Source organism: Oncorhynchus tshawytscha, unplaced genomic scaffold (assembly GCF_018296145.1).
Source record: "Oncorhynchus tshawytscha isolate Ot180627B unplaced genomic scaffold, Otsh_v2.0 Un_scaffold_1528_pilon_pilon, whole genome shotgun sequence".
Classification (NCBI taxonomy): domain Eukaryota; kingdom Metazoa; phylum Chordata; class Actinopteri; order Salmoniformes; family Salmonidae; genus Oncorhynchus; species Oncorhynchus tshawytscha.
Genome location: NW_024609832.1, coordinates 1,976,234 through 1,997,091, shown reverse-complemented (window position 1 = coordinate 1,997,091; position 20,858 = coordinate 1,976,234). Strand labels below are relative to the sequence as shown.

General features: G+C 43.8%; 1 protein-coding gene across 1 annotated transcript in view; it reads right to left on the bottom strand.

The window, feature by feature from the left end:
• Positions 1 to 20,858, bottom strand: part of LOC112229308 (thrombospondin type-1 domain-containing protein 7A-like) — a 190,064-nt gene that overhangs the window by 11,275 nt on the left and 157,931 nt on the right. Inside the window, exons 22-25 of the mRNA XM_042319532.1 lie at positions 16,327 to 16,501; positions 14,511 to 14,684; positions 11,065 to 11,160; positions 2,733 to 2,815 (exon numbers count right to left, since the gene is read on the bottom strand). Of these exons, the coding sequence (XP_042175466.1) occupies positions 2,733 to 2,815; positions 11,065 to 11,160; positions 14,511 to 14,684; positions 16,327 to 16,501 (528 nt within the window). The remainder of the gene's footprint in view (positions 1 to 2,732; positions 2,816 to 11,064; positions 11,161 to 14,510; positions 14,685 to 16,326; positions 16,502 to 20,858) is intronic.

The window sequence follows — 20,858 nt, the reverse complement described above, 5'->3', positions numbered from 1 at the left end:
CTCACCTCTCTCTCTCTGTTCATTCATCTGCCCAACCCAGAGGTTTTTGGTGCTCTGTTTCTCTCATCCCTCTCTCTCTGTTCATTCATCTGCCCAACCCAGAGGTTTCTGGTGCTCTGTTTCTCTCATCCCTCTCTCTCTGTTCATTCATCTGCCCAACCCAGAGGTTTCTGGTGCTCTGTTTCTCTCATCCCTCTCTCTCTGTTCATTCATCTGCCTGCTTGGCGGGGGGCTCCCCTATTCCCCAGCAATCTCCGGAGGATAATCACCCCGAGAAGAAATACCCACAATGCAATCAGTGGCTGTACGGCTGAACACACACACACACATGGTCGACGGATGAAAGAACAGGGCAGGAAACAGGAGGGCTGATTAGCATAACCAAAGTGGCAGACAAAGAGAGGGGCAGGATGAGGATGCAGCCTTATCACTGGCTTGTTATGCAGCCTGGTTCTACAGCATGGCCGAGTCTGTGGCTGACACACACAGCTTACACACACCAAGACCTGCATGTGCATGCACACACAAACAGACACACACCGACACACACGTACACGCACATGCACATCTTCTCGTATACACACACATGCATGCATGCATATATAGACACACGCAATAACAGGGAATCTGATAGACAGAAAAAATGAAATGGAACAGGATATACAGCATACACAATCACAGAAACACTGTTTCTCTCTCCCAGCCCTGGGAAATCACTTAAAACACAAACATATACTGAACAAAAATACAAATGCAACATGCAACAATTTCAAAGATTTTACTGAGTTACAGTTCAGGAAATCAGGCAATTGAAATAATTTGTCCCTATGGGTTTTAAATTACAGGACTGGGAATACAGATATGCATCTGTTGGTCACAGATACCTTAAAGAAAAGGTAGGGGTGTGGATCAGAAAACCAGTCAGTATCTGGTGTGACCATTTGCCTCATGCAGCGACACATCTCCTTCACATAGAGTTGATCAGGCTGTTGATGGTGGCCTGTGAAATGTTGTCCCACTCGTCTTCAATGGCTGTGCGAAGTTGCTGGATATTGGCAGGAACTGAAACACGCTGTCGTACAAGTCGATCCAGAGCATCCCAAACATGCTCTATGGTTGACATGGCTAGTGAGTATTCAGGCCATGGATGAACTGGGACATTTTCAGCTTCTAGGAACTGTGTACAGATCCTTGAGACATGGGGCCCGTGCATTATCATGCTGAAACATGAGGTGATGGCGGCAGATGAATGGCACAACACCCCCTGCCTCAGGATCTCATCACTGTATCTCTGTGCATTCAAATTACCATCCATAAAATGCAATTGTGTTCATTGTCTGTAGCTTATGCCTGCCCATACCATAACCGCACCGCCATGATTAAGAAACTGAACTGCAGTCAGGTCAAGACCCTAGAGAGGACAACAAGCACGCAGATGAGCTTCCCTGAGACGGTTTCTGACAGTTTGTGCAGAAATTCTTCGGTTATGCAATCCCACAGTTTCATCAACTGTCCGGGTGGCTGGTCTCAGACCATCCAGCAGGTGAAGAAACCGGATGTGGAGGTCCTGGGCCGGCTTGGATACACGTGGTCTGTGGTTGTGAGGCCGTTTGGATGTACTGCCAAATTCTCCAAATTCCAGCTATCTGGCAACAGCTCTGGTGGACATTCCTGCAGTCAGCATGCCAATTGCACACTCCCTCAAAAACGTTTGACATCCGTTGTGTTGTGTGACCAAACTTCACATTTTAGAGTGGCCTTTTATTGTCCACAACACAAATTGCACCTGTGTAATGATCATGTTTGATCAGCTTCTTGATATTCCACATCTGTCAGGTGGATGGATTATCCTGGCAAAGAAGAAATGCTCACTAACAAGAATGTAATCACATTTGTGCACAACATTTGAGAGAGATAAGCTTTTGTGTGTATGGACATTCTCTGGAATCTTCTTTTTCAACTTATGAAACATTGGACCGACACTACACAAACAGACACATTTGGGCCATATTCAGCTAGACATGTTGTTGTAGCTATCTCACAGCCCCATCAGCTAGCACTGACTAGAGAACTGAGTCCTGGTTCTAATGTGTTCTGACATGGGTCAGAACACACACACACACACACACACACACACACACACACACACACACCTAGTGTACCCATTTCACTGGTCCCTGGTGTTTTCAGGAAATTGACTCTGTTTGTAGTGAACACAAATGCTGGAAGCTCTCAGCCTGAGGAGGGACAGACTACACTTCAAAGACCAGGCTGTATATTCCGGGATATTTCTTGCTCACATAAGACTAAGAATTAAATAAATGTAATAAAAAATCATTGAAGTTACATGTTCTATGTTATTTGTACTGGTTCTGGGATTGCCTGTGAGACTTGATAATGTGAGAGGGAGTTTAGTTAAGAGGAAGTATAATTGAAAAAGAAAATAGTCTCGTTGATCATGCGTTGTCATTTTACATACATTTATGTAGTAGGCTCCTGCCACGGCAGATGAAACGATCCCTGTAGCGATACAGTAAGTACAGGGGCATTCATCTGCACGTGTACTAGGAACACCATAGCAACGGCATGAGCACACCATCACTAACAGCTGTTTTCTTCTTCACTATTCTTTTTTTACCTCCTCTGTTTTCTCAACTAACCCAGATGGACTGGTGTCATCCCCACAGGGTCTGTCTGACTCTCTCTCTCTCTCTTTCTGTTTCCAGACTCACCTCTGTGCAGAAGGAGCGCGGTTTGTTGCAGGCTGGATCACATGATCGGTCTGCCAAGGGCTGGGCTGTCATAGGGCAGCCACCTGTAGGGTAGAGGTCAGAGGGCAAGTGTCAATGTGGAGGGGTTTGGGGCAGCGAGGGGATGGAAGAGAGGTTGCATTCTGTACATTTACTTGCGCTAATGTAAGCAGACAAGCACATACACACACACCCACACCAGTGGAGGAAGGGTCATAATAATGTCTGGAATGGAGTGAATGGGATGGCATCAAACACATGAAACTATGCATTTGATGTATTTGATACCATTCCACTGATTCCTCTCCAGCCGTGTCCACGAGCCCGTCCTTCCCAATTAAGGTGCCACCAACCTCCTGTGACACACACAGCAGCGGACACGTGGCCCCGGTTGTTAGCTTTCACTGCTGTCTTTCTTGCTGCACAACAGACAGTTGTGCTGCAGACAACTTGAGTCAGAGACACTACACACCTCTTCTCTGTTTTGCACTCTCTCTCCCGCTCTCTCTCTTTCTCGCTCCCTTAGATTCTACATGCCTCTCCTCCCTCCCTCTCTTTATTTCTCTGATTACCCCCCCCCTCGTAGTATATTTTGATATTGCAATAATTCCGTAATTAGAGCACTCTGATAGCTAGCTGCTCAGAATTCCTCCCCAAACCCCTGACGAAAACACACTCCTATTAATTCATGGTTCAGCAGATACACACCTCACATTACGCACCATCCCAGAGAGCACGCGTACAGATAGACACACTTAGATAAACAGGAAGCAGACGGAGCTCTCTGGGTCTCAGATGAGTTGTGTGTACTGTAGTGAATTGATGCTTTCACTGCACCATTCATTCTGATACAGTACCTGGGCTTTAATGCTTCAGATACCAAGGACAACAAATCTGTGTGCTAAATGCCACCTCATTTCACACATATTGCACTACTTTTGATGAGAGCTCTATGGATCTTGGGGAAAATAAGTGCACAACAGTATATATGGAATAGGGTGCCGTTTAGGACGCAGCCTGGGACTCATCCCTTTAAGTGATTTTGCCTTTAGGCAAAAATACAGGGGCTCGCAGCTTTCACACTCAGCTTTAATTTGAACTAACCTGGGGAAAATCAATATATACAATAGAAGGGTACAGAAGAGAAGAGGAGGGACACTGTAGTGGCACTAGACGAACTACACCTAGAGAAGGGATATGGTAGTGTAGTGGAGGGAACTAGACCAACTACAACTAGAGGAGGGATATGGTAGTGTAGTGGAGGGAACTAGACCAACTACACCTAGAGGAGGGATATGGTAGTGTAGTGGAGGGAACTAGACCAACTACACCTAGAGGAGGGATATGGTAATGTAGTGGAGAGAACTAGACCAACTACACCTAGAGGAGGGATATGGTAGTGTAGTGGAGGGAACTAGACCAACTACACCTAGAGGAGGGATATGGTAGTGTAGTGGAGGGAACTAGACCAACTACACCTAGAGGAGGGATATGGTAATGTAGTGGAGGGAACTAGACCAACTACACCTAGAGGAGGGATATGGTAGTGTAGTGGAGGGAACTAGACCAACTACACCTAGAGGAGGGATATGGTAGTGTAGTGGAGGGAACTAGACCAACTACACCTAGAGGAGGGATATGGTAATGTAGTGGAGGGAACTAGACCAACTAAACCTAGAGGAGGGATATGGTAGGGTAGTGGAGGGAACTAGACCAACTAGACCTAGAGGAGGGATATGGTAGTGTAGTGGAGGGGAGTGAACTAGACCAACTAGACCAAGGTTATACAGAGGAGGGACTTGGTAGGGTAGTGGAGGGAACTAGACAAACTAGACCTAGAGGAGGGATATGGTAGTGTAGTGGAGGGAACTAGACCAACTAGACCAAGGTTATACAGAGGAGGGATATGGTAGTGTAGTGGAGGGAACTAGACAAACTAGACCTAGAGGAGGGATATGGTAGTGTAGTGTAGTGGAGGGAACTAGACCAACTACACCTAGAGGAGGGATATGGTAGTGTAGTGGAGGGAACTAGACCAACCAGACCTAGAGGAGGGATATGGTATTGTAGTGGAGGGAACTAGACCAACTAGACCTAGAGGAGGGATATGGTATTGTAGTGGAGGGAACTAGACCAACTACACCTAGAGGAGGGATATGGTAGTGTAGTGGAGGGAACTAGACCAACCAGACCTAGAGGAGGGATATGGTATTGTAGTGGAGGGAACTAGACCAACTACACCTAGAGGAGGGATATGGTAGTGTAGTGGAGGGAACTAGACCAACCAGACCTAGAGGAGGGATATGGTATTGTAGTGGAGGGAACTAGACCAACTAGACCTAGAGGAGGGATATGGTAATGTAGTGAAGGGGAGGGAACTAGACCAACTACACCTAGAGGAGGGATATGGTAGGGTAGTGGAGGGAACTAGACCAACTAAACCTAGAGGAGGGATATGGTATTGTAGTGGAGGGAACTAGACCAACCAAACCTAGAGGAGGGATATGTTAGTGTGGTGGAGGGAACTAGACCAACTAGACCTAGAGGAGGGATATGGTAGTATAGTGGAGGGGAGTGAACTAGACCAACTAGACCAAGGTTATACAGAGGAGGGACTTGGTAGGGTAGTGGAGGGAACTAGACAAACTAGACCTAGAGGAGGGATATGGTAGTGTAGTGGAGGGAACTAGACCAACTAGACCAAGGTTATACAGAGGAGGGATATGGTAGTGTAGTGGAGGGAACTAGACAAACTAGACCTAGAGGAGGGATATGGTAGTGTAGTGTAGTGGAGGGAACTAGACCAACCAGACCTAGAGGAGGGATATGGTAGTGTAGTGGAGGGAACTAGACCAACTAGACCTAGAGGAGGGATATGGTAGTGTAGTGGAGGGAACTAGACCAACTAGACCTAGAGGAGGGATATGGTAGTGTAGTGGAGGGAACTAGACCAACTACACCTAGAGGAGGGATATGGTAGGGTAGTGGAGGGAACTAGACCAACTAGACCAAGGTTATACAGAGGAAGGATATGGTAGGGTAGTGTAGTGGAGGGAACTAGACCAACTAAACCTAGAGGACGGATATGGTAGGGTAGTGGAGGGAACTAGACCAACTAAACCTAGAGGAGGGATATGGTATTGTAGTGGAGGGAACTAGACCAACTAGACCAAGGTCATACAGAGGAGGGATATGGTAGTGTAGTGGAGGGAACTAGACCAACTAGACCTAGAGGAGGGATATGGTAATGTAGTGAAGGGGAGGGAACTAGACCAACTACACCTAGAGGAGGGATATGGTAGTGTAGTGGAGGGAACTAGACCAACTAAACCTAGAGGAGGGATGTGGTATTGTAGTGGAGGGAACTAGACCAACTAGACCAAGGTCATACAGAGGAGGGATATGGTAGTGTAGTGGAGGGAACTAGACAAACTAGACCTAGAGGAGGGATATGGTAATGTAGTGAAGGGGAGGGAACTAGACCAACTACACCTAGAGGAGGGATATGGTAGTGTAGTGGAGGGAACTAGACAAACTAGACCTAGAGGAGGGATATGGTAGTGTAGTGGAGGGAACTAGACAAACTAGACCTAGAGGAGGGATATGGTAGTGTAGTGGAGGGAACTTGACCAACTAGACCAAGGTTATACAGAGGAGGGATATGGTAGTGTAGTGGAGGGAACTAGACAAACTAGACCTAGAGGAGGGATATGGTAGTGTAGTGGAGGGAACTTGACCAACTAGACCAAGGTTATACAGAGGAGGGATATGGTAGTGTAGTGGAGGGAACTAGACAAACTAGACCTAGAGGAGGGATATGGTAGTGTAGTGGAGGGAACTAGACAAACTAGACCTAGAGGAGGGATATGGTAGTGTAGTGGAGGGAACTTGACCAACTAGACCAAGGTTATACAGAGGAGGGATATGGTAGTGTAGTGGAGGGAACTAGACAAACTAGACCTAGAGGAGGGATATGTTAGTGTGGTGGAGTGAACTAGAACAGATTCACAGCTCAGTCATTACTACAACCTTTCCTTGCTGATAAGTGTGATTTCTATGGCAATGTTGTAGGTGGCAGTGAGGACCAGGTTTGTCATTAGGAGTTTAAACAGCACCACTGTAACCAGGCTGAAAGAAACAGGGTTACCGCAGCAGCCAGGGAGGGGTAAAGTCTGCAGCGTGATCGTAGTAAATGTAACTTCTATCCTAAGTGACTTACACAGTGCATCAGTGATTGGAGGACTGAATAGGTTCCAGTGCTCCCTTCGATTTAACAGCACCTTTTACCAGGTATTCTACAATATGTACCGGAGCTTTAGAGAAGGAGAGCTGCCAGGCCAAGTGTTATGTACCAGTCAGCAACGGTCCACTTCCACCACTTAGCTAAATGCCTTCACTTCAACATCCCACTTCACAAGAAATACATGTGTAGCGACACTCAGAGAGTAATCCTGGACGGGATGCATCAAGTTATTCAGAGAAATGATACTGTCGGCAGAAAACTGCTAATCTATCAGAAGATGTTTAGAATATTCATGATGGTGATGCACATGGACACACACACACACACACACACACACACACACACACACACACACACACACACACACACACACACACACACACACACAGCGTATGCAAATCATAAGCGGAAGCCACATGGCATGAAAAGAAGTGTTTCCATCAAGGAAATGCAGGGTATATGTCAAAAAAAACACCTGATATAATATGCATGAAATATGCATGCCATCTGGAGCGTATGGCTGTGGAATGCCTTGGCATAGGATCTACAGCATCATTAATATACGATGAGTGTGAATTCAGGCTATATCATGATTCATGCACACCTACCTAACAAATGTAAGGTGTATTTAGCTGTCTAGATAAATGCATGTTAAAAATAAACGTTTGATTTGATTTGTAATGTCATACTGTATGTCTACACACCAAACATCATAAGTTAGCCATAGTTTACAAAAATGTTTCATCCACTTTTTTACATTTCAGTCTTATTTGAGTTGTATCCAGAATGACACACAGTGCATTCATCTTAAGATACACTACATGACCAAAAGTACGTGGACACCTGCTTGTTGAGCATCTCATTTCAAAATCATGGGCATTAATATAGAATTGGTCCCCCTTTGCTGCTATAACAGCCTCCACTCTTCCGGGAAGGCTTTCCACTAACATTACTACTGGGACTTGCTTCCATTCAGCCACAAGGGCATTACTGAGGTTGGGCACAGATGTTAGGAGATTAGGCCTGGCTCGCAGTTGGCGTACCAATTCATCCCAAAGGTGGGATTGAGGTCAGGCCAGTCAAGTTCTTCCACACCGATCCCGACAAACCATTTCTGTATTGACCTCGCTTTCTGCACGAGGGCGGCGTCATGCTGAAACAGGAAAGGGCTTTCCCCAAGCTGTTGCCACAAAGACGGAAGCACAGAATCATCTATAATGTCATTGTATGCTGTAGCGTTAAGATTTCCCTTCACTGGAAATAAGGAGCCCGAACAAAGACAAACAGCCCCAGAACATTATTCTTCATCCACCACAATTTAAGGTTGGCACTATGCATTGGGGAAGGTAGCGTTCTCCTGGCATCCGCCAAACCCAGATTCGTCTGTCGGACTGCCAGTTGGTGAAACGTGATTCATCACTCCAGAGAATGTGTTTCCACTGCTTCAGAGTCCAATGGCGGCGAGCTTTACACCACTCCAGCTGACTCTTGGCATTGCGCATGGTGGTCCTAGGCCTGTGTGCGGCTGCTCAGCCATAGAAACCCATTTCCAGAGGCAGACGTTTTTTATGCACTACGTGCTTCAGCACTCGGCGGTCCCCATTCTGTAAGCTTGTGTGGCCTACCACCTCGCGGCTGAGACATTGTTGCTCCTGGACGTTTCCACTTCACAATAACAGCACTGACCGGGGCAGCTCTAGCAGGACAGACATTTTGACGAACAGACTTGTTGGAAGGTGGCATCCTATGACGATGCCACGTTGAAAGTCACTGAGCTCTTCAGTAAGGCCATTCCACTGCCAATGTCTGTGGAGATTGCATGCCTGTGTGCTTGATTTTATACACCTGTCAGGTTTGTCATTTGGATGAAATAGCCAAATTCACTAATTTGAAGGGGTGTCCACATACTTTTGTATATATAGTGTAGCTAGTTGAGACAACCACATAATTATCACAGTCGCAGTAAGTACATTTTTCCACAATAAACAAGTTGTCAGCAAAGTCAGTGCTATTAGTCAGTGGTTATTCATTCCTCTGAGGATTCATTGCTGGTTATTCATTCCTCAGAGGATTCATTGCTGGTTATTCATTCCTCAGAGGATTCATCGCTGGTTATTCATTCCTCAGAGGATTCATTGCTGGTTATTCATTCCTCAGAGGATTCATCGCTGGTTATTCATTCCTCAGAGGATTCATTGCTGGTTATTCATTCCTCAGAGGATTCATCGCTGGTTATTCATTCCTCAGAGGATTCATTGCTGGTTATTCATTCCTCAGAGGATTCATTGCTGGTTATTCATTGCTGGTTATTCATTCCTCAGAGGATTCATCGCTGGTTATTCATTCCTCAGAGGATTCATCGCTGGTTATTCATTCCTCAGAGGATTCATTGCTGGTTATTCATTGCTGGTTATTCATTCCTCAGAGGATTCATTGCTGGCTATTCATTCCTCAGAGGATTCATTGCTGGTTATTCATTGCTGGTTATTCATTCCTCAGAGGATTCATCGCTGGTTATTCATTCCTCAGAGGATTCATCGCTGGTTATTCATTCCTCAGAGGATTCATTGCTGGTTATTCATCGCTGGTTATTCATTGCTGGTTATTCATTCCTCAGAGGATTCATGCTGGTTATTCATTCCTGGTTATTCATTGCTGGTTATTCATTCCTCAGAGGATTCATTGCTGGTTATTCATTCCTCAGAGGATTCATCGCTGGTTATTCATCGCTGGTTATTCATTGCTGGTTATTCATTCCTCAGAGGATTCATCGCTGGTTATTCATCGCTGGTTATTCATTGCTGGTTATTCATTCCTCAGAGGATTCATCGCTGGTTATTCATCGCTGGTTATTCATTGCTGGTTATTCATTCCTCAGAGGATTCATCGCTGGTTATTCATCGCTGGTTATTCATCGCTGGTTATTCATTCCTCAGAGGATTCATTGCTGGTTATTCATTCCTCAGAGGATTCATTGCTGGTTATTCATCGCTGGTTATTCATTGCTGGTTATTCATTCCTCAGAGGATTCATCGCTGGTTATTCATTCCTCAGAGGATTCATTGCTGGTTATTCATTCCTCAGAGGATTCATTGCTGGTTATTCATTGCTGGTTATTCATTCCTCAGAGGATTCATCGCTGGTTATTCATTCCTCAGAGGATTCATCGCTGGTTATTCATCGCTGGTTATTCATCGCTGGTTATTCATGGCTGGTTATTCATTCCTCTGAGGATTCATCGCTGGTTATTCATCGCTGGTTATTCATTGCTGGTTATTCATTCCTCAGAGGATTCATTGCTGAATAAGACACACATACTTTATGATAAGTGACACATACACTGTAACCCTTCACCTAGAACCTCTGAGCTCTGTGCACCACCGAGGCAGAGGTAGCAGTCACAGACCTAAAGCTGACGTGTGACGGCCAGCAGATTTGAAATGCGTCATCGTCAAGGATTAAATCCTCCTCACCTCCTACACACACACACTAACACATACACGCACACTCGATGGCACACCTGCATACACACAGGAATGCATACACACACACACGCGGCCTCAGCTCCACAGTGACAAGCAGTCAGGAAGTGCTCAGAAAGCAATCTCTCTCTTCTACGAATGAACTAACGTCACTCGCTCCGGCAGGCAGAAACAGTGTTTTAAATGACCGTATCCACCTCATCATCATCAGCCACAGAGGCACCTGACCTGGAGAGAGCTGGGCAGCTGACTGCAGCAGAACTGCATTGTACTATTCATTGGAGCTGCTGAGCTTATTCACATCGCACACATTCATGCAGTTAAAGTTATTATAATGTAGCTACTAAATTGAGAGGCAGATATTCAAATATTTTGCTACAGTAGGATACCACTCAATACTCATCCTTAGAGAAGGGTTTAGTGACTTCTATTCACCGGCATATGAAGTAGGCAAATATATAAAGGGATTAGTTTAATTAAAATAAGGAGTGTTGGTGGTTGCATTCTGACGGAGGGTGGGGTATAAGCAGCACACTCACACTCATGCACACACGCACACACAAACACACGCACGCACGCACACACATACCTGTGACATTTAATCCATCAGATCTCTGACACCAGACCAGTCGAGAGGAGCTCCTCCACGCTCCTGTCATCCATTTGTACTCATAACACTGGCCCTCTGTAGTGGGAGGAGAGATATGGGTCAGTACAGACTACTCGTAACACTGGCCCTCTGTAGTGGGAGGAGAGATATGGGTCAGTACAGACTACTCATAACACTGGCCCTCTGTAGTGGGAGGTGAGATATGGGTCAGTACAGACTACTCGTAACACTGGCCCTCATGGGAGGAGAGATATGGGTCAGCCAGACTACTCGTAACACTGGCCCTCTGTAGTGGGAGGAGAGATATGGGTCAGTACAGACTACTCGTAACACTGGCCCTCTGTAGTGGGAGGAGAGATATGGGTCAGTACAGACTACTCGTAACACTGGCCCTCTGTAGTGGGAGGAGAGATATGGGTCAGTACAGACTACTCGTAACACTGGCCCTCTGTAGTGGGAGGAGAGATATGGGTCAGTACAGACTACTCATAACACTGTCCCTCTGTAGTGGGAGGAGAGATATGGGTCAGTACAGACTACTCATAACACTGTCCCTCTGTAGTGGGAGGAGAGATATGGGTCAGTACAGACTACTCATAACACTGGCCCTCTGTAGTGGGAGGAGAGATATGGGTCAGTGACTACTCATAACACTGGCCCTCTGTAGTGGGAGGAGAGATATGGGTCAGTACAGAATCATAACACTGGCCCTCTGTAGTGGGAGGAGAGATATGGGTCAGTACAGACTACTCATAACACTGTCCCTCTGTAGTGGGAGGAGAGATATGGGTCAGTACAGACTACTCATAACACTGTCCCTCTGTAGTGGGAGGAGAGATATGGGTCAGTACAGACTACTCATAACACTGGCCCTCTGTAGTGGGAGGAGAGATATGGGTCAGTACAGACTACTCATAACACTGGCCCTCTGTAGTGGGAGGAGAGATATGGGTCAGTACAGACTACTCATAACACTGGCCCTCTGTAGTGGGAGGAGAGATATGGGTCAGTACAGACTACTCGTAACACTGGCCCTCTGTAGTGGGAGGAGAGATATGGGTCAGTACAGACTACTCGTAACACTGGCCCTCTGTAGTGGGAGGAGAGATATGGGTCAGTACAGACTACTCGTAACACTGGCCCTCTGTAGTGGGAGGAGAGATATGGGTCAGTACAGACTACTCATAACACTGGCCCTCTGTAGTGGGAGGAGGCCCTCTGATATGGGTCAGTACAGACTACTCATAACACTGGCCCTCTGTAGTGGGAGGAGAGATATGGGTCAGTACAGACTACTCATAACACTGGCCCTCTGTAGTGGGAGGAGAGATATGGGTCAGTACAGACTACTCATAACACTGGCCCTCTGTAGTGGGAGGTGAGATATGGGTCAGTACAGACTACTCATAACACTGGCCCTCTGTAGTGGGAGGAGAGATATGGGTCAGTACAGACTACTCATAACACTGGCCCTCTGTAGTGGGAGGAGAGATATGGGTCAGTACAGACTACTCATAACACTGGCCCTCTGTAGTGGGAGGAGAGATATGGGTCAGTACAGACTACTCATAACACTGGCCCTCTGTAGTAACACTGGCCCTCTGTAGTGGGAGGAGAGATATGGGTCAGTACAGACTACTCATAACACTGGCCCTCTGTAGTGGGAGGAGAGATATGGGTCAGTACAGACTACTCATAACACTGGCCCTCTGTAGTGGGAGGAGAGATATGGGTCAGTACAGACTACTCATAACACTGGCCCTCTGTAGTGGGAGGAGAGATATGGGTCAGTACAGACTACTCATAACACTGGCCCTCTGTAGTGGGAGGAGAGATATGGGTCAGTACAGACTACTCATAACACTGGCCCTCTGTAGTGGGAGGAGAGATATGGGTCAGTACAGACTACTCATAACACTGGCCCTCTGTAGTGGGAGGAGAGATATGGGTCAGTACAGACTACTCATAACACTGGCCCTCTGTAGTGGGAGGAGAGATATGGGTCAGTACAGACTACTCAGTAACACTGGCCCTCTGTAGTGGGAGGAGAGATATGGGTCAGTACAGACTACTCATAACACTGGCCCTCTGTAGTGGGAGGAGAGATATGGGTCAGTACAGACTACTCGTAACACTGGCCCTCTGTAGTGGGAGGAGAGATATGGGTCAGTACAGACTACTCGTAACACTGGCCCTCTGTAGTGGGAGGAGAGATATGGGTCAGTACAGACTACTCGTAACACTGGCCCTCTGTAGTGGGAGGAGAGATATGGGTCAGTACAGACTACTCATAACACTGGCCCTCTGTAGTGGGAGGAGAGATATGGGTCAGTACAGACTACTCATAACACTGGCCCTCTGTAGTGGGAGGAGAGATATGGGTCAGTACAGACTACTCATAACACTGGCCCTCTGTAGTGGGAGGAGAGATATGGGTCAGTACAGACTACTCATAACACTGGCCCTCTGTAGTGGGAGGAGAGATATGGGTCAGTACAGACTACTCATAACACTGGCCCTCTGTAGTGGGAGGAGAGATATGGGTCAGTACAGACTACTCATAACACTGGCCCTCTGTAGTGGGAGGAGAGATATGGGTCAGTACAGACTACTCGTAACACTGGCCCTCTGTAGTGGGAGGAGAGATATGGGTCAGTACAGACTACTCGTAACACTGGCCCTCTGTAGTGGGAGGAGAGATATGGGTCAGTACAGACTACTCGTAACACTGGCCCTCTGTAGTGGGAGGAGAGATATGGGTCAGTACAGACTACTCATAACACTGGCCCTCTGTAGTGGGAGGAGAGATATGGGTCAGTACAGACTACTCATAACACTGGCCCTCTGTAGTGGGAGGAGAGATATGGGTCAGTACAGCCTACTCGTAACACTTGCCCTCTGTGGTGGGAGGAGAGATATGGGTCAGTACAGACTACTCGTAACACTGGCCCTCTGTAGTGGGAGGAGAGATATGGGTCAGTACAGACTACTCATAACACTGGCCCTCTGGAGTGGGAGGAGAGATATGGGTCAGTACAGACTACTCATAACACTGGCCCTCTGTAGTGGGAGGAGAGATATGGGTCAGTACAGACTACTCATAACACTGGCCCTCTGTAGTGGGAGGAGAGATATGGGTCAGTACAGACTACTCATAACACTGGCCCTCTGTAGTGGGAGGAGAGATATGGGTCAGTACAGACTACTCGTAACACTGGCCCTCTGTAGTGGGAGGAGAGATATGGGTCAGTACAGACTACTCATAACACTGGCCCTCTGTATTGGGAGGAGAGATATGGGTCAGTACAGACTACAAATAGCTCATATAATATCATAAAGGAACAAATGCAAGTGTGTATTTTTGAAGGTGTATATATATGTGTGTTTCTGTGTGAATGTGTGTGTGTGTGTGTGCGTAGACTGACCAGTGCAGGGCCGGGCCTCCCACTCCTGTTCTGGACACTGCAGTAGGTTCTCTGGCTCCTGGGCCAGCACGGCCCTGGATCTGACCTGCACTGAGCCGAAACCCAGGTCATCTCCACTGACACAGCTCAGCTGACACGGGCTCCACACTGTCCAGTCAGTCAGGTAGCAGTCACCTGTACAGAACCACACAGTGCACAATTTACAACACATTTAGTTGTACACAGTTGAGAACTTACAGAACTATATGAGACATTACTGTTACCCCTGTAACCTGACCATGGCTGCAGAGATTATCCCGGTCATATCACAAAATTCCTGGCCCCGGCACTACATAATTATAATGGGAAACTTGAATATTATTTTTATTTGGTTTAGATGTCGTCCTATGCCCACACTGATTGTCACTAGGCAGAATTCTTAGACTTCTTCAGACCTAATTTTAACCTAATTCAGAGAATTCCTGGTAAAGTTAAGAATATCAACTTCTAAAAATTAAACCTCTCCTCAAATATTTCCCAACAGAGCCAGATCTCATTTTTTATTATCCTCTATTCTAACATGGATCAGGGTGTTCTCAGAAAACAGGCCATTTCCCATTAAAATAGGTCAGTCATTCATTCATGCCATTGTAGTGGCAGGGAGGAAGTGAGCACACAACTAAATATTAATTCATCATAAAGCCGTCAGTTCCAAAGAGACCTAATCCGCCTTATGATTATCAGAGTACATTCCTCTGTCTGCCCTCTGTGTGTCAGGCGTCAGGCATGGTGGGGCCATGGACTGGGCTACGATCAGGCACGGGAGGCAGGGCTGTGATACGCAGAGGAGGGGAAGAGAGGTGTTGTCTGGTGGAGCTTCATGTGGTGAGAGAGTGTACACTTGGATTAAGTACCTGCCCCCTCTGTCCTGGTTGCCTGAGCTAAACCACGGGAGATTAAAGCTATGGACTACGACTACACACGTGTCCACAAACAAATCTACAGCCCTGGACACGCACACACACACACAGCCCAAACACACCACACACAATTTTCTGCTGCATGAGCTTGTCACAACTCTACTTCTGCTACACAGGACCTGTCAAAACGGAATGTTGGATCTGTCATTCACAGGCACTGGCAAAAAAGGAAATACGTACTGGAAAAATAACGTTCACACTCGTTTTCAGATGCACTTTTTCCCCTAGCAACTCTCTGAAATGTATGACGCTGAAAGGTTTTTACTCAGAAAAGAAAGTGTTATCGCCACTTTCAAGTCATTGGAGATAAAGAAATCATGTAATCATATAATCAGATCTTAGAAACCTCACTGGATTCCCTACAATGTCAGTCAACATCACTATGAGCAGAGAATGACACACCGTAGCAGGCATTGGAGTCCTCTCTAGCACCAGCCTCTGATTATCTAACCATCCAGTCATTAGTGCTTACTGTCAGTGTCAGAATGATACTGCTCCTAAGAGATGTTATGAGAGAGCTGGAATAGCATATAACACAGCTAGGACCACATAAATGTGATTTAATGGCAGTAGTGAACTCGGCTCAGCCTAAAAGGCACAGCAAAATGTCTCTGCGTAGTTGGTATAGAACATGGAATGACAAGGGGCTTCCTCGACCAGATAGAGCTACACATTGTAACTGCTGTGTTGAACTAGCTACAGAGTAGATTAGATGGAAGCTCAGAGGTGAATCTTTACTGATTATAGGGTCAGGCGTTTTTCCTGGCCAGATCTTATCGCCCTCTTATCTAGGGACCGGGTCCATTGTCCAGCTACTCTGGATCCCCAGTCATTGCAGGCCAAGGTAAGTTAATTACCTGGACAGGGCGAGGTGCAGGGTTCTTCCAGGGTGATCTGTTTGTCGCCGTCTACCGAGGGCTCAAGGTTTCCACACAGCTCATCATCCACCAGACTGGCCTCTCCCTGGCCAGACCCGTCCGACACAAAGCAGGACACGTTACGGAACCGCAGCCCTTCTCCACACCTTGCACCCTGGACAATAAACATAGAGAGAAAACACAGGTTAAAATACGCCTCCATGGCCATTTCATTGTGTCACAGATTGCCATTTTGCGTATTGACTCGGTTTGTGCCACAATACTGTGTTATCCCTCTGAGATAAAGGCATTAGCTTGGGAAGCTAACACAAGTCTTCACATCTCAGGCAAGGTTACCCATGACGTGAGCTAGGTTCACTGAAGCATCTCCCTTCCATCCATACATTCACACAGAGCTGGTCTGCTGTGTAGACAACATCCAACTCTCTCAAGGCCATGACATTGATCTTTTTTAGTTTTGTTTGTTTTACCTTTATTTAACTAGGCAAGTAAGTTATTATTTTTCTACTGTATTATTGACTGTATGTTTGTTTTACTCCATGTGTAACTCTGTGTTGTTGTATGTGTCGAACTGCTTTGCTTTATCTTGGCCAGGTCGCAATTGGAAATGAGAACTTGTTCTCAACTTGCCTACCTGATTAAATAAAGGTGAAATTAAAAATGTTAAAAATGTAAAAAAAAAAAAAAAATGAACAACAAATTCTTATTTACAATGACGGCCTATCACGGCCAAACCCGGACAATGCTGGGCCAATTGTGCGCTGTACCATGGGACTCCCAATCACAGCCGGATGTGATGCAGCCTGGATTCAAACCAGGTACTGCAGTGACGCCTCTTGCACTGAGATGCAGTGTCTTAGACCTCTGTGCCACTCGGGAGCCCCCATGATTTGGTTTGTCAGAAATAACAGCTATTCTAGGATTGTGCTGTAGGCTGCTGATGAGCTACTGTCTGCTGTCAGGAACTCCAGCAGGAGGTGAAAACAGCCCAGAACAAAGGAGTGTCAACATTCCCTTACTCTGCAATAGAATACAGTGCCCTGTCTGTCAAAAATATAGATGCTTCTGGCAAAAAAGAAAGAGAGAGAGAGGGAGAGGAACAAATGCAATAAGAGAAAAAGTAATAGAGAGCGAGAGAGAGATAGAGAGAAAGAAAGAAAGAGAGAGAGAGAGACAGAGAAAGAAAGGGAGGGAGAGAGAGACTAAGAGACCACCATGGCCTTGTCATAGACTTCCTGTTTTTAATCAAGCCTCCTATTGGGCTGAATGCCTCAAACGGATGACAAGATGAGAGTATTGGGTATGGGGTGAACATATTATGTTATATTGGGTATGGGGTGAACATATTATTGTTATATTGGGTATGGGGTGAACATATTATTGTTATATTGGGTGTGGGGTGAACATATTATTGTTATATTGGGTATGGGGTGAACATATTATTGTTATATTGGGTATGGGGTGAACATATTATTGTTATATTGGGTATGGGGTGAACATATTATTGTTATATTGGGTATGGGGTGAACATATTATTGTTATATTGGGTATGGGGTGAACATATTATTTTATATTGGGTATGGGGTGAACATATTATTGTTATATTGGGTATGGGGTGAACATATTATTGTTATATTGGGTATGGGGTGAACATATTATTGTTATATTGGGTATGGGGTGAACATATTATTGTTATATTGGGTATGGGGTGAACATATTCTTGTTATATTGGGTGTGGGGTTAACATATTATTGTTATATTGGGTATGGGGTAAACATATTATTTTATATTGGGTATGGGGTTAACATATTATTTTATATTGGGTAAACATATTATTTATATATTGGGTATGGGGTGAACATATTATGTTATATTGGGTATGGGGTGAACATATTATTGTTATATTGGGTATGGGGTGAACATATTATTGATATATTGGGTATGGGGTGAACATATTATGTTATATTGGGTATGGGGTGAACATATTATGTTATATTGGGTATGGGGTGAACATATTATGTTATATTGGGTATGGGGTGAACATATTATGTTATATTGGGTATGGGGTGAACATATTATTGATATATTGGGTATGGGGTGAACATATTATGTTATATTGGGTATGGGGTGAACATATTATGTTATATTGGGTATGGGGTGAACATATTATTTTATATTGGGTATGGGGTGAACATATTATTTTATATTGGGTATGGGGTGAACATATTATTGTTATATTGGGTATGGGGTGAACATATTATTGTTATATTGGGTATGGGGTAAACATATTATTGTTATATTGGGTATGGGGTGAACATATTATGTTATATTGGGTATGGGGTGAACATATTATTGTTATATTGGGTATGGGGTGAACATATTATGTTATATTGGGTATGGGGTGAACATATTATGTTATATTGGGTATGGGGTGAACATATTATGTTATATTGGGTATGGGGTGAACATATTATGTTATATTGGGTATGGGGTGAACATATTATGTTATATTGGGTATGGGGTGAACATATTATGTTATATTGGGTATGGGGTGAACATATTATTGTTATATTGGGTATGGGGTGAACATATTATTGTTATATTGGGTATGGGGTAAACATATTATTGTTATATTGGGTATGGGGTAAACATATTATTGTTATATTGGGTATGGGGTGAACATATTATTGTTATATTGGGTATGGGGTGAACATATTATTGTTATATTGGGTATGGGGTGAACATATTATTTTATATTGGGTATGGGGTGAACATATTATGTTATATTGGGTATGGGGTGAACATATTATTTTATATTGGGTATGGGGTGAACATATTATGTTATATTGGGTATGGGGTGAACATATTATTTTATATTGGGTATGGGGTGAACATATTATTTTATATTGGGTATGGGGTGAACATATTATTTTATATTGGGTATGGGGTGAACATATTATTTTATATTGGGTATGGGGTGAACATATTATTTTATATTGGGTATGGGGTTAACATATTATTTTATATTGGGTATGGGGTGAACATATTATTGATATATTGGGTATGGGGTTAACATATTATGTTATATTGGGTATGGGGTGAACATATTATTGATATATTGGGTATGGGGTTAACATATTATGTTATATTGGGTATGGGGTGAACATATTATTGATATATTGGGTGAACATATTATGTTATATTGGGTATGGGGTGAACATATTCTTGTTATATTGGGTGTGGGGTTAACATATTATTGTTATATTGGGTATGGGGTTAACATATTATTTTATATTGGGTATGGGGTTAACATATTATTGTTATATTGGGTATGGGGTTAACATATTATTGTTATATTGGGTATGGGGTTAACATATTATTGTTATATTGGGTGAACATATTATGTTATATTGGGTATGGGGTTAACATATTATTTTATATTGGGTAAACATATTATTTTATATTGGGTATGGGGTGAACATATTATTGATATATTGGGTATGGGGTGAACATATTATTTTATATTGGGTAAACATATTATTTTATATTGGGTATGGGGTTAACATATTATGTTATATTGGGTATGGGGTTAACATATTATTTTATATTGGGTAAACATATTATTTTATATTGGGTATGGGGTGAACATATTATTGATATATTGGGTATGGGGTGAACATATTATTTTATATTGGGTGAACATATTATGTTATATTGGGTATGGGGTTAACATATTATTTTATATTGGGTAAACATATTATTTTATATTGGGTATGGGGTTAACATATTATTGTTATATTGGGTATGGGGTTAACATATTATGTTATATTGGGTATGGGGTTAACATATTATTTATATATTGGGTATGGGGTTAACATATTATGTTATATTGGGTATGGGGTGAACATATTATTTTATATTGGGTAAACATATTATTTTATATTGGGTATGGGGTTAACATATTATGTTATATTGGGTATGGGGTTAACATATTATTTTATATTGGGTAAACATATTATTTTATATTGGGTATGGGGTGAACATATTATTGATATATTGGGTATAGGGTGAACATATTATTTTATATTGGGTAAACATATTATTTTATATTGGGTATGGGGTTAACATATTATTTTATATTGGGTATGGGGTAAACATATTATTTTATATTGGGTATGGGGTGAACATATTATTGTTATATTGGGTATGGGGTAAACATATTATTGTTATATTGGGTATGGGGTAAACATATTATTGATATATTGGGTATGGGGTAAACATATTATTTTATATTGGGTATGGGGTAAACATATTATTTTATATTGGGTATGGGGTTAACATATTATTTTATATTGGGTATGGGGTAAACATATTATTTTATATTGGGTGTGGGGTTAACATATTATTGTTATATTGGGTATGGGGTAAACATATTATTTTATATTGGGTATGGGGTTAACATATTATTTTATATTGGGTATGGGGTTAACATATTATTGTTATATTGGGTA